The following is a 12,852-nucleotide window of genomic DNA, read 5'->3' as shown; positions in this document are numbered from 1 at the left end:
TATCATCTTCATCTTCATCATTAGATCCTCTAAAATTATCAAGGTGCTGTTGTTGAGTAAGACGACGGCTACGACAGTGTTAAGATACACAAGTCCTTCATGCAAAACCCTATTAAATGCACTTTAAGTATTTAAAAGTAGTCATTCTGGAGGAAAGTCTCATTTATCATCATGTGTAATATTATAAGAATATGAATACTGATGTGTGGATGTGTGAGCAGCGTGTTGCTGTTGAGGTGAAGCTTTTAACTTCTTTATTTTCAGTTTGCTGGTTACTTTAGTCTTTTTTTTTGTTTTTTTTTTAGACTGAACCTGTTGTTTAAAAGATGCGTTCAAGAGGGGAAAAGTGTCTCTCCTGTGCATCAACTCAGACATCTGATCTGACATCATGTGCATCGGAGGCCAAACTGGTTTTTGTAAAAGCGTTGACAATTATTGTTTTTGACAAGGTTTATGTGTAAAATCTGCTGTATGCTGTAAAGTAAATGCAGTGGAGTAGAAGCATGAAGCAAGTTAAACTATAAATACTCAGGTAAAGTTCAGGTGCCTGAGAACAGTTTGTGTTCATTCATTTAAATATGGTCACTGTGTATTTTAGGTTAGAAGACTGTGGACCTTTTGTAGTATGTACGCAACATTTCACAATAAAATAATTAAAATGCATCACAGCTGTTGTGACACGTGCACGCGAAGGTGTTTCAGTGGGTCCTGCTGCAGCTGGAGGAACTTTCATGACTGAAAATAACAAAAAAAAACAAAAAAACAAACTCACTCTGGCTTTTTGCTGCTGTTTTCCAAAACTAAGTGCAGAGAAGAAACAGGATCATGTGACGGGCTGTTTTCTGTGTGATTTATGATTCCTCTGCAGGGCATTATTATCACCTTTATCTTTTTATCCTTTATTCTTTTTAATATTAAAAAAAGTGATATGTTGTTGTTATTTTCACCTGCATTAAAGGACCTGTATGTAGTTTTTTTTGGAGAAGAAATTCTGACCCATTAACAATAATAATGAGGTAGCAATACAAACTCAGAAATATTCATATTCTACCGTGACTGAATAAACCAGCTGTTCACAGAGGAAAATACAATCTCAAAAACTTGTTGGTAGAAAGGTGGCAGGGTCCGCCATATATAAACAAAGTAAAACAGTATGAAACTGTGTTGTTCTTTAAGGTCAGTTTGTTTATTCAGTTCATTCAGTCATTAAAACAAACAGAGTGTTTATTTAGTTTGTTTAGGCATAAAAACAAACTCTTCTGATTACAATTTTTTTCTCCAAAACTGCGGAGCGCACCTTTAATTCGCAATTTAAATGGCGCCATAAAGTGTTAGATGTTAAAACTAAATGAAATAAGTGATGACATGAGACAAAATAAGTTATATAACCATGAAGTCATGAAATAAAACCTCACTGATTTGATTAAAACGTTCAATCCTGCGGCTTTTCACAATAAAAGCATGTATCACAAGCCAATTTTTTTTCCCCCCCATTTCAGCAATTTGTATTTCTTAAAATCCATCTTCACACAGAGAATATGACATATTAAAATGTTTCTGTCCAACAGAAACATAAAATATCCTCCATGTGTCCCACACCCATCAGAGCTCTGACCCCCCCAGCAGCAGCAGCAGCAGCAGATATAATGTGTATCTCCACCTACAACTCGAGGTGATCGATGCTGAATGAGCAGAAGTCTTCCTGCTCAGGATAAAAACAAAAACATGTCACTGAACGGAATTCGCTCACAGCCCTGACAGCAGCAGTCTCCTCCCCCTCAAGTGGATGTGAAGAAGAGCCCTCTCCGGTCTGACTGACATACAGGAAGAAGTTCACTTAACTCTTTCAAACGTTGCCCCCTTTTTTTTCTCTCTAAGAGGAGAAAAGAAAAGCAGCTTGGCCAGTTTTTCTCGTTATGCACTTTAGCTTTTTTCGACCTCAAATCGACTCGATGGAGGGAATGAAGGTGGATCCGAGGACTGCTGCTGCTGCTGCTGCTGAGGCGGAGGAGCTGTAACGTGGTGGGGTCCCTTCAGTCCGGAGAGAAGACCTGCCCGCACACACTTCTTTATAAATGGGAAACGAACCAAACGACGAGTGAAACATGTCAGAGCACAGGTCGAGTTTCCTTCACATCGGAGACATTGTGTCTCTGTACGCGGAAGGCTCGGTGAACGGCTTCATCAGTACTTTGGGGTATGTTCCTCCTCTCTGCCTCTCTCTGCGCACTGACCCGGTCCATATGGATATTAATCCTCGTATATCTTTTCCTGCTCTCACTTAACATCCCTCCCACAACTCCAACTCTTTTATTGATCCTAAATGTGTTCACTTGTGACAGTTTAGGAAAAAAAAAAATAGAAAAGAAAAGAAAAGAAAAGAAAAGAAAAAGTGTCCGAGTGTGAAAGTGTGCGACTTGTGGCCAAGGCCTGTCAGCGCGCTGCCTCTCAGGAAACTCTACGCAAATGTAACAGGAATGCAAAGCAGCGTGTTGCTCCAGGTACACAAAGTGGTGAAGCTCACAAGAAGGGCTCCTCCATCTGTGGGGGCCCCCCATTGTAGGGTTCAGGGACCCAGAGGGGGACATGAGGAGGTGTCAGTGGGGGGACCAAAGAGAAATAAGATCAAATCTGCACTTAAAACCTCGAATGGAGTGAGGAAGAGCGTGCCATGTTGAGAAAACAAACCGTTTAACATGAGGATAAGAATATAAAAAGGGTGTAAGAGCTGCAGAGGGATCACACATTATAGTATATGTAAAGTTTGTGGTTCCAGGAGACGGCCTGATCCTGAACCACATGACCTCCTGTCCACCACCGCGGTGACCTGGAGGAGGCCACGCATGATCACTATCAGTAAAACAGGAAATATCAGCGTGAGGACGCGTCAGATTTGACAGAAATTACAGATACAATGACGACAGCAATGATCCAGCAGAGTCCAGGGTTTGATGCCAGCAAGGGGCCACGAGAGGTGGATGTCAGAATGAAAAGAGAGGAGGAGGAGGAGTGACACAGCGTGGAGTTCATGGGAACAGAAAACAAAAACAAAAGTTAGGGAAGTGCGATGTCAATCAGACTAAACATGGAAGGACGATGTGATTCTGATATTACAGTTGAGAGACTCATTGAGACTGAGGTGCTGCTCGCTCACTCCTCCACCTGCAGCATGATGTCACACAGTTATGTAAATAATCCAAGTCAATATTTAGAGTTTACACACCCTAATGAAATCTGCAACTGCTTACGTATAATCCTATAAGCATATATACACACAGCGCAGCGACTGAGTCCTGTACTTCAGATGCTACTGGCTGCTAATTAGGTCTAAATGTTACTCAGTCTGCGTCCACACGTCGTTGTGTTTGTCACTTCTGGTACATTTTCAATATGAAGGAGACACAGATGTCGTTCGAGGCAGTGAAACTGTAAACACTTGTTCACTGGCATGAACTTATATCTCCAGTCGTCAGCCTCGTCCTTTAACGTCACAACCCCGAGCACTTCGGAGGAATTATACACTTAATTAATGCACTTAAAGGTGCATTATGTCAGATTTTGCAAATACACAGACTCCGAACAAACAGGGGGCAGCGTATCGCCAGAGTAACTGCAGCTACTGTTAGCATCATACTGCTAGCATCATACTGCTAGTTAGCTCAGTTAGCCGTGCAGCGAGCTCGGCTTGGTGTTCACGCTGCTAACACAAGCACGTGGACGGGGCTAGTTGGTTAGCATGCTAACTTCTCACATACTTTGAAGGAAGGCTGCAGGATGCACTTACACTGCGACTATATTTTGACAGATATCGCGATTACAGTATGATACATTTAGTGAGAATGATCATTTTTGCGCTCCAGTTTTCATTTTTAAAGAAGAAACTGATGAAAACAACTGATAAATTCATGTTGACGTGACATTTGTTGGCGTCTGTACTGAACAATCATGTTTTCTTACATCTATAAAAGAAGATTTGTTGGTCAGGACGCGTCTTTAGCGTCACACTACTTCATTGTAAAGCTGCTTTGCGACATAATTCAGCTTTATCAAAAATATTGTAGCTTCTTGCGATATGAATTTTGCATCTGGCTTTATTGCAGTTTGAATTATGTTTAGATTTTTTTTGTGCAGACCTACATTGAAGCATCCTTGTGATCGTCCATATTGTGTGATGATGGTATTAAAGATAAGTTTTGAAGAGATCTGAGCCACAGTTTGACAAATCTTGTCTCAAATTTCCAGATTCAGCCATCATTTAGCTCACAGGATGAGGACAGTGACAGGAAAGAAGAAATAACAGCAACATTTATTCTGAATTTGCCAGTTTTAGTTTAGCAGGCGTTGCAGTTTTAGTCGATAACGATCAAGTGAAGTTTTGCAGGATGGCTAATAAACATTCAGCTCACGATGAGGGTTTGTCAAGCAGACTCTTGATACTTTGACTTGTCATGTGAGTTTTTTTTTTTTTTTTTCATTTTTCCGCCAACTAACTCATCCAGTCAGTCGGTTGTCGGTCTCACTTCACGTGTTCAGCTGTGTGTGGGTGTGATTTGAAACTTCTGTTCATGGCGCCGTTCACACAGCAGCGCAACAGAAATAAATACCACAAACAGACCGTTTTTTAAAAAAAAAATTTTTATGTGACCGTAGTTCCTCCTCAGCTGAAAAAAAAAAACATCAGTGCGAGGTGAAATGTCTCGGTTGGTTCCTGGTGCACTGTGAGCCTGCAGAACCAGCGTGGAGAGACCGACTGGCTCTGAAGCAATGAGTCGGCCCCACCCACCTCCTCTCCCTTTTCCTCACCCCTCTGTTTCTCGGTCTTGACGTTTCTGCCGTAAATTCCTTGGAAACAGAAACTACAGCACAGCTGGCTTGTTGGAGCCTCCTCTTCAGTCACTTGTGCTGTTGAGTGAATAGATAGACAACAATGCTCCCGGCCTCACTACCTGCCTCACTGTTTTCATGAAATTCTCCCTATCTTTAAAAGCCGGTGCCAAAGTAAATGTGAGCGGCAGCGGCACACAAGCTGTATGTTTCAAAAATACGAAAATGTAGAGCAGGCGATTGTTTGCAGCTCCTGTTGTGGCGAAGCGAAGCCGGGAAACTCTTATCAGCAACTCCATAACTTATGTAGTTTGACAGGAGCGCTGAGTGTTTTTTTTAAAATTTTTTTATCAAGGGCCGTGCTGTGTCAGAGAGCTCGCCAAGGCCCAGAAAAGCAAGCGCCGTGGCCCGCTGTGAGCACAGTGTAACCTCGGCTGCTCAAGGCTGCTCATGCCTGTGTTTGTTCAGGATAACATTTAAATCCGCGAGTTCCTCACACACCTTTCACTGCAAACACTCCGAAGCCAGATGACCTTTGAGCTCCTTATGATTTCTGGCTGATCAGATCTGTCATTGTTGACCTCCGTGTCTCGGATCTCCCGCCAAGTTTTTTTTTTAATCATCAGAGGTTCATTTTGCTGTAGTTTTTTGTGTTTCAGTCCACTTTACTGTGCATGGAGGAGATGAGAGATAAAATAAAGATTGCAAAAACCCGAATGACATTTGAGTTGCTCACGAGGTCGTCTGGCTGATCGGATCCATTAGTGACCTTGGTGTTTTGGATCTCCTGCTGCATGTTTAAATCATCAGAAAGCCTCGTTTTTGGTGCAATTTTCGTGTTAAGACAAAGATGATAATTTTGTTTCTATACGATTATGTTCTGTAAATGTTGAAATAATGACAGGGTGCAGTTAATGAGAGCAAGTATGACTCATCTTAGATTGCTCAGCTGCTTTATCAGCAGGTCGAAACAGGCAACGACGCACATTAGTTGTAAAACCTCTCACCCACCGACACTTTTCTGACGTCCTTCACCTTCGACGGCAGAATCATATCAGACCTGCCACTCCGCAGTACATACGGTATTATTTTTCTCCTGTTGTTGTCTCAGGTTGCCCCCACAAGCAGCGGAGCTAAATTTAGCTCTCCCCTGTCTGACCTGGTGGATTTATCATCGGTTCATGTTTAACTCGGTTACAGAGCAAACTCTTTGCGCCGGCTGTGAGTGTCGGGCCCTGTCGAAGCCTCCCTGTTTGAACTAAAGCCCGGCTCTGTGCGGACTTAAGGTTACTTATTTATGAGCTCGGGGGACTTTTCCAGAGAGCCTTCCTGTTTTAGCCATTTAGCACTCGATTCTGCTTCCTGCCGGGCTCTATTGTCTCTCATTTAGATGTAACTGATACAGAGTCTCAGGAAATAATACACAGCCTGTGGATTCGACGCTGATCAAGTGGCGTGGCATGAATAGGAAGCGCCTCGGCTCGCTCCTCCGCGGCTGCCAGCTTTGTATGAATCGGAGGAATTGTCCATTGCATTATGTTTCTCCTCAGTGGACGGGATGAATGGACGGGCTTGTGCACCTCGGCCTCTGGCGCAGCTAGGATAAAGGGAACGGGAATGACATGGAGCATCTGATATAGAAACTCGCAGCTGGTGGTATATAGAACGTATTTTCAACCGGTTGAAGTTACAACATCTCTCTGGTTTGAAGCCGTATGTGTCCGTCACGTGAGGAGTCCCTCAAACACCGTGAGCACTGTGACCTTTGTCCTCACTCACTTTACACACATGATATTAAACCTTGCTCTCGTAAACTTTCACATCAGATTATCTCACGTCTGCTCTCTGAGACGTGGTCTGCTCATCTTGAGGCCTGTCGTGACTTGACTAAACCGAGTTCCTAAAGGTTTAAGAGTCTGAGTTACTCCGGCAGTGTGAAATACGGCAGGTGTAACTTCAGATCAGTGTGTTTTTAAAACAAATCCAACGAGTGGCAGCATGAAAACAGGGATTTACTGAGGGGAAGAACAAATTCCGTCGCTTTCTTTTATTAAAACGAGTGAAGTAAAGATGATTTCACTGCTGCAGCACACTTTAAGACTCAGATGCAGTCTGACTTCTACTTTGACACCTTTAACATTTTAGGTCTTTATGTTCGTGAATCAGCTCTTTTTTTCCCACCTTCATTGTCTTCCCTCCAGTTCCACTAAATAATGGGCTCGCTGCCATCCCAGCCTTTATGTGCGCCGTCACCTCCAGTCCTCCGAGTGTTGACTGCTAACACAGGCGGCTGAAATGAAACTTGTTCAACACTGTTTTCTGAAAGCCGATTTTAAACCTGGGATTAACAACTCTGTGCCTGGTTTCATTTACACTGCCGTAAATCATCCGGCGACAAGACAGACTTCATGTCACTGGATACAGCTCATCTTCACCCACTGATAGTTGATGTGACGCCTGCAAACGTGTCATTCACGCAGGGGACGCTGGGAAACATCCCCCACCCCTTTCTGAAATGAGCTAAAAACTTGCTTGCACCAACAAAGAATAACTAGGATTCATATTCAGTTGCTGTAATTATCCACTGTGATCTCATACAGTCCCTAATACATGTTAGACTGATATATATGAACATCTACATGATTTACCCTTAACTTTGAAATTACTTGCTCTTAAAAACGCTTGACAAGTCCTTTTTAAAAAGACGTTACCTTCGCCCTCATGTCCCCACCGCCAAGTGTGCTTGGACAGATGAACGCATGTTTTCATGACTGTGGTAAATGAGGCTGTAACGAACCATCACACTCGTCACAGTGTTCACTTGCGCCGTTAATTCCTGTCAGTCATCAGCTGCAGATCAGCTTTTACTGAGCTGTCAATAAAACATCCCTAGTATGTAAAATGATGAGATAAGAAGTCTTGGATGTGGGGAAACAAGGCTGTTATTAACTGGATGACACCCTTCCAGTGCCCTCTAATCAACTCTGCACAGAAACCACATGGTTTCCTCTGGTGGCAGCAGCCAAATGAAGCCTGTGTTCTCTATACTAACGTACAGCAGAGGAGCTCGATCCTCAGAGAACAACTCACCCTCCAAAGCTTCATTTAGCATTTTAATCCATGTTGATTCCTGGTTTTGCCTCTGTACGCGCCGTGAGATACATTTTCTCTCTCTCCGCTTTGACTCTGCACTCTGTGGAAGCCTCAGAAAACATGTACGTCATTTTATCTACCTCGATTCAAACCACGGTCCCGAGCAGACCTCCCTCCTCCCCCCGCTGGGTTTGAAAAAGCGGAGATCAAAGCGGCATAAAATTCAATGATCTCCATCCAGAAATGTTCAGAGCATCAGTCCAGATGCTGGGAGAGCACCGAGGAGATGGACACGATGGTGCACAGAGACGTCGTTCTTTATTATATTTTGCCGGAGCAGCGTTTTCATCCTGCAGGAGGCTTCAGGCAGCCGGCTGTAGAGCCAGTGTGGTTTCTGAACCGTGTATTCAAATGATGGGATTTAGAAGCGGTCCGAGACTGTGCGCTGTGTATTTGCATTGGACTGTAATACCACAATTAGACCACAACTTATGCCATCTTTGTGTTTAAATTGAGTGGCCAATAGGACATTTGCATAAAGATGAAAGGAGACATTTTCAGATTCCTGATTTTATTTCGGGGTTTACTCCTAGAATATGTTTACATGCTGATTCCCCCTCTTGTCTAAAACACTCTTAAGCTCTTTAGACTTAAGACTTTTATTTATCCCACATCGCCCCATTTACCCCAATTCACTTGTCACAGTAGCAGGTAGACAGACATACAATAAGTACAAGCCTTAAAATACTTTAAAAAAATACTAAAAAAGATTTGAATAAGAGAGAAAAGGTACAATATAGAGAGGACTATACATTAAAGCTAGGGTCTGTAATGGTGTTCAGAAACACATTTTATTATACTGGGTGAAATGGCCCTGCTATCCTGAGAGCAGTCAATATATTATGTATTCAGAAAAAGGAAAGAAAATAATCAGACCTCTGTGGCAGCTGCAGGACTGAGAGAAAGCTGACCAATCCGTGCTTTTCGGCCTGAATAGCACGGATTGGTCAGATGCTTTCATGCCTCCTCTGTCCCTCCCACCTCTGCGCATGCGCACGTTACGTTTCACTGATGCCGGAAATATTCAGCACACTGCAGAAACACGGAGTTGCAGGAGAAGACGTTCATTTGGTTACAGTGGCAGAGAAAATGCAGCCAGCGTTACTTGTAACAGCTCACTCAGCTAAAAAGGCAAGGAAAAGAAAGCCTGAGGCAGAAATGGCTGCGACAAAATAGGCTCTGGATAAAGAAAGAAGTTGGACCGAGTCAACGTCGGTGTGGCGTTTTAGCAATGGTAACAACTGGGGCATGTGAAGGGCCTGAAAAGTGATGCAGAGGTTGCTCTTTTTCTGTTGGACAGGTAATGATTTGTTTTGTTTAGGATTTGTTATTTTCATGAACTATGTAAGGTTTGCCAACTAGCTCGTATTAGCCCAATGCTAACGTTAGCTTATTTGTGAGTTGTTTTTAGCCATGAGAATGGCTAATGAGTCGGCCCAGTTGCCACTGGATACGGTCCGCTGCGATCCGGTTCTGCTCCGCCCTCCGGCAGTCCTCACCGGTTGCGGTTTGAGTCCGCCACGGCGCAGTACGGTAGACAGCTGGTGTCAACACGGAATGTTTTATTTTGAAAAGTAACCGGATGTTGTTTGTTAGTTCGGCGCTTTACTTCCTGTCTGCTCCGTGACTTACAGCTCTCCAGGATTGTAGACCTTAGCTTTAATGTGCATTATATACAGGAGGCAAAAATGTTGTCGTCTCTTTAAGGCTTTAGACACTTTCGATTTAAAGTATTTTAATTCCTGCGTTGTTTACGTCCGTGTTTACCACCCGCTGGCTTCTTCTCTCCTGTCTTTGTTGGTGCATTGCTGCATTTCTTGACATATTAAATCCACCTCTGAAATCGTATGAAACCACCGGCTGCACTACGTACCACTGTGGATCACACAAGACAAAACAGGGACCCAATCATATTAAACTTAACGCTGCGAGAGGTGAAAATAAACTCCACAGGGTCACTTTAAAATGTTTAGAATTACTGCAATATGTTGTATTGCTTCCTGTTGTGATAAGTAACCAGAGTCACAACTTAATGACTCCTTGCGGTGTAAACTAATGTGAATTTATTCAGATTATTAGTGGCGCAAAGTTGTTTCCTTCCTTTAAATATTTTGACTCTAGAACTGTTCTGCTTTCTGTTTGTTGGCTCAGTTTATGTCTGTTTATAGATTGCAGCAATGGCAAAGAGGTTTATTTTGTTGAATCGCTGTGACATGAATCTTTCATTTTTGTGGGAAGAAAATCATGTCGAATGATTTAGACGTGATCATTTTGTGCTCCTCTCTGCAGGCTTGTCGATGACAGGTGTGTCGTCCAGCCTGATGCAGGAGATCTGGCCAACCCTCCCAAAAAGTTCAGAGGTGAGTAGAAACACACTAGTCACACTGGTTCAAGGTTACACACACACACACACACACACACACACACACACACACACACACACTTGTTTAAACTGTCGCGGCTGACCTGATCCCTGGTACTCAGTGTTATGTAACACAACATTGTGGCTTTAGAGAAGCTTTCATGTGTTTAAGTGACTCTGCAGGCCTCCGGTGGGTAAATACCCATTAACCTCAAAAAATGCAGCTCCACCACATTAAGACCTTTGGGTGGCACTAAAGCCGACTCCCTGAGAGCGACTCCCGTGTGCCTGAATGCCTCTCTTCCTCCGCAGATTGCCTCTTCAAGGTGTGTCCCATGAACAGATACTCGGCCCAGAAGCAGTTCTGGAAGGCCAAACAAGGAAAACAAGGGAACAACAACACACAGGCGGACCTGTTTAAGAAGTTACAGGTAGAACCTTTCGTCACAATCTGCTTCTCGATTTCCTTTTTTGATTTTTCATTTCATTTGCATCCCAAAAGCTTGAGTCGACCTCTGTTTCCTCACTCAGCATGCAGCAGAGCTGGAGCAGAAGCAGAACGAGTCGGAGAACAAGAAGCTCCTCGGAGAAGTTGTCAAATACAGTAACGTCATCCAGGTACCGTCCACCTCTCCAGCAAACACCCGCGGCGCCAGATTGTCTCGAGTCCGGAGCCTTGCTCTTGTTTTCTTGTTTACCAAGGTTACGTTACAGTCATCAAATCCCTGACACCTCGGGCAACACCGTGGAAGCTCACAGTGTTCGAATTTGGTTTCTGTGAGACTTGTTTTCTGGAAACTAAATCAGGAAAAGCAGTTACATATTCAACTGATGTTACGAAATGCGTCCGTGCAGGGCGGTCTCCATTGTTCCACTGCTTCAGCCCGATCAATAAGAGATGTATCAGGATTGACTTCAAACGCTGGTTTAATTTATCCCGGGTTTGTTAAATGGAATCAGGAAATGTGTTGTGTGCTTCTACGCACACCTCTTCAAATGAAGTCTAATTGAACTGAATAGTAAATCTCTGTTGAATCAAACGAGGAGTTACTGGAGGTGAAAACTGCAGCTGCTTTTTTTCTGCTTTTGTTACTTTTGTACAATGGTGGAATGTAACTATATACAGTAACTCAAGCACTTTGTGGTACTTCTACACGACTGATGTTCAGAGGGAAATATTGTGCTTTTAAATCCCCTACGATTATATGACGGCTCTAGTGACTAGTTAGTTTACACACATTACACAAAAATATGGAGAGCAGCTGAAACGATTACTCGGTTGATTGATTAATAGATGGACAGAAATTTAAATGGTAACTCCCTTATTTCCAGTTCTTGGGGAGTTCTGCGGCATATCTGGAAAACGTATTATAAATTATTTTGTGTCTCCAGACAGAGCTGCGTGTAATCTGGTGAACTGCCTCAAGTGTCACTCACTGGCTAAATTGAATTGTGGGTAATGAAGCCATCGGGATTTGGAAAGGAAGAAAAATGCATGGAGTAAAAACGGTTCTGCGGTGTTGAGCTTGATAGTTTGTTTTTAAAAAATGTCCTTAATGAGTCCGACTACAGCTCAGACTGCTTTTAACAACCTGGTGCCAGCGTTACCCACAATGCAACAGCCACTGACATTCATCATAGGAGGTTATATGTCAGATTTCTTCTGGAGCATCTGTAATGATAATAATCTAATGATATGATATATGACAATCCGTGACAATTTAACTTGAAGTATTTAAACACATCTTGATTCTTCTCGCTCAGCTCCTGCACATTAAGAGTAATAAGTACCTGACGGTGAACAAGCGTCTTCCCGCTCTGCTGGAGAAGAACGCCATGCGGGTTTCTTTGGACCCGGCCGGTAACGAGGGCTCCTGGTTCTACATCCAGCCGTTCTGGAAGCTCCGCAGCGAAGGAGACAATGTAGGTCCACCTGCACACACACTTCCATTATATAGACAGTGAACATCAAGTTGACTTTCCTCTCTGATACGAGCAGATGTCGTCTGGCGTTTGAGACGACTTTTTTCATCCTGTACACTGTCAGTTCATTGTTCGTCCTGTTCCAGTAACATTTCTGATTTTGTCCTTCCCCTTTTGGCTTTAGCATCCTATGGTTAAAGGTATTGCTCTTGATTGTGCATGGTGTTTGTGCATTATTCAGTCAGACACAGAATATCATGTACAAAGCATGGAAACACCGACCTCCCCATTGCATGTTAGGCTTCTAGGTTGAGCTTTACAAGCATCCCCCTCCCCCGGGATGTGACTTTCTATCCACTGTATGTCACTGATACTGCTTCACTTCATTTAAATACGCGTTCAAAGTTCCCCTCCACTCATAAAACAAGTTTTTTCTCATGTTTATGTTCTCTAAAATGCCTGACCTTGATTTTACTGACTTGTGTGCAACATTAATCACTCGAGAGGTTTTTTCATGTCACTCCACTGAAAGGTGAAATGTCTGTATGCTTACCTAAAATCTTCAAATCCAATTGCTGTCTAATACACAA

At 43.1% G+C, this 12,852-nt stretch overlaps 1 protein-coding gene across 5 annotated transcripts in view; it reads left to right on the top strand.

Moving 5' to 3' along the window:
- Positions 1 to 1,760: 1,760 nt before the first annotated feature.
- itpr2 (inositol 1,4,5-trisphosphate receptor, type 2) overlaps positions 1,761 to 12,852 on the top strand; it is a 68,962-nt gene continuing 57,870 nt past the window's right edge. For 2 of the 5 annotated variants that reach the window (XM_037106622.1, XM_037106621.1), the window contains exons 1-5: positions 1,770 to 2,197; positions 10,267 to 10,337; positions 10,652 to 10,770; positions 10,871 to 10,957; positions 12,104 to 12,262. In XM_037106622.1, the coding sequence (XP_036962517.1) occupies positions 2,106 to 2,197; positions 10,267 to 10,337; positions 10,652 to 10,770; positions 10,871 to 10,957; positions 12,104 to 12,262 (528 nt within the window). In that variant the 5' untranslated portion in view covers positions 1,770 to 2,105. Of the gene's footprint in view, positions 2,198 to 9,129; positions 9,278 to 9,607; positions 9,912 to 10,266; positions 10,338 to 10,651; positions 10,771 to 10,870; positions 10,958 to 12,103; positions 12,263 to 12,852 lie in introns of those variants that run through there. The other 3 variants (XM_037106625.1, XM_037106623.1, XM_037106624.1) reach the window with 3 other exon arrangements.

This window comes from Acanthopagrus latus, chromosome 8 (genome assembly GCF_904848185.1).
Source record: "Acanthopagrus latus isolate v.2019 chromosome 8, fAcaLat1.1, whole genome shotgun sequence".
Classification (NCBI taxonomy): domain Eukaryota; kingdom Metazoa; phylum Chordata; class Actinopteri; order Spariformes; family Sparidae; genus Acanthopagrus; species Acanthopagrus latus.
Note: the sequence above shows the minus strand (reverse complement) of the source record. Positions and strands in the feature narration are given on the sequence as shown.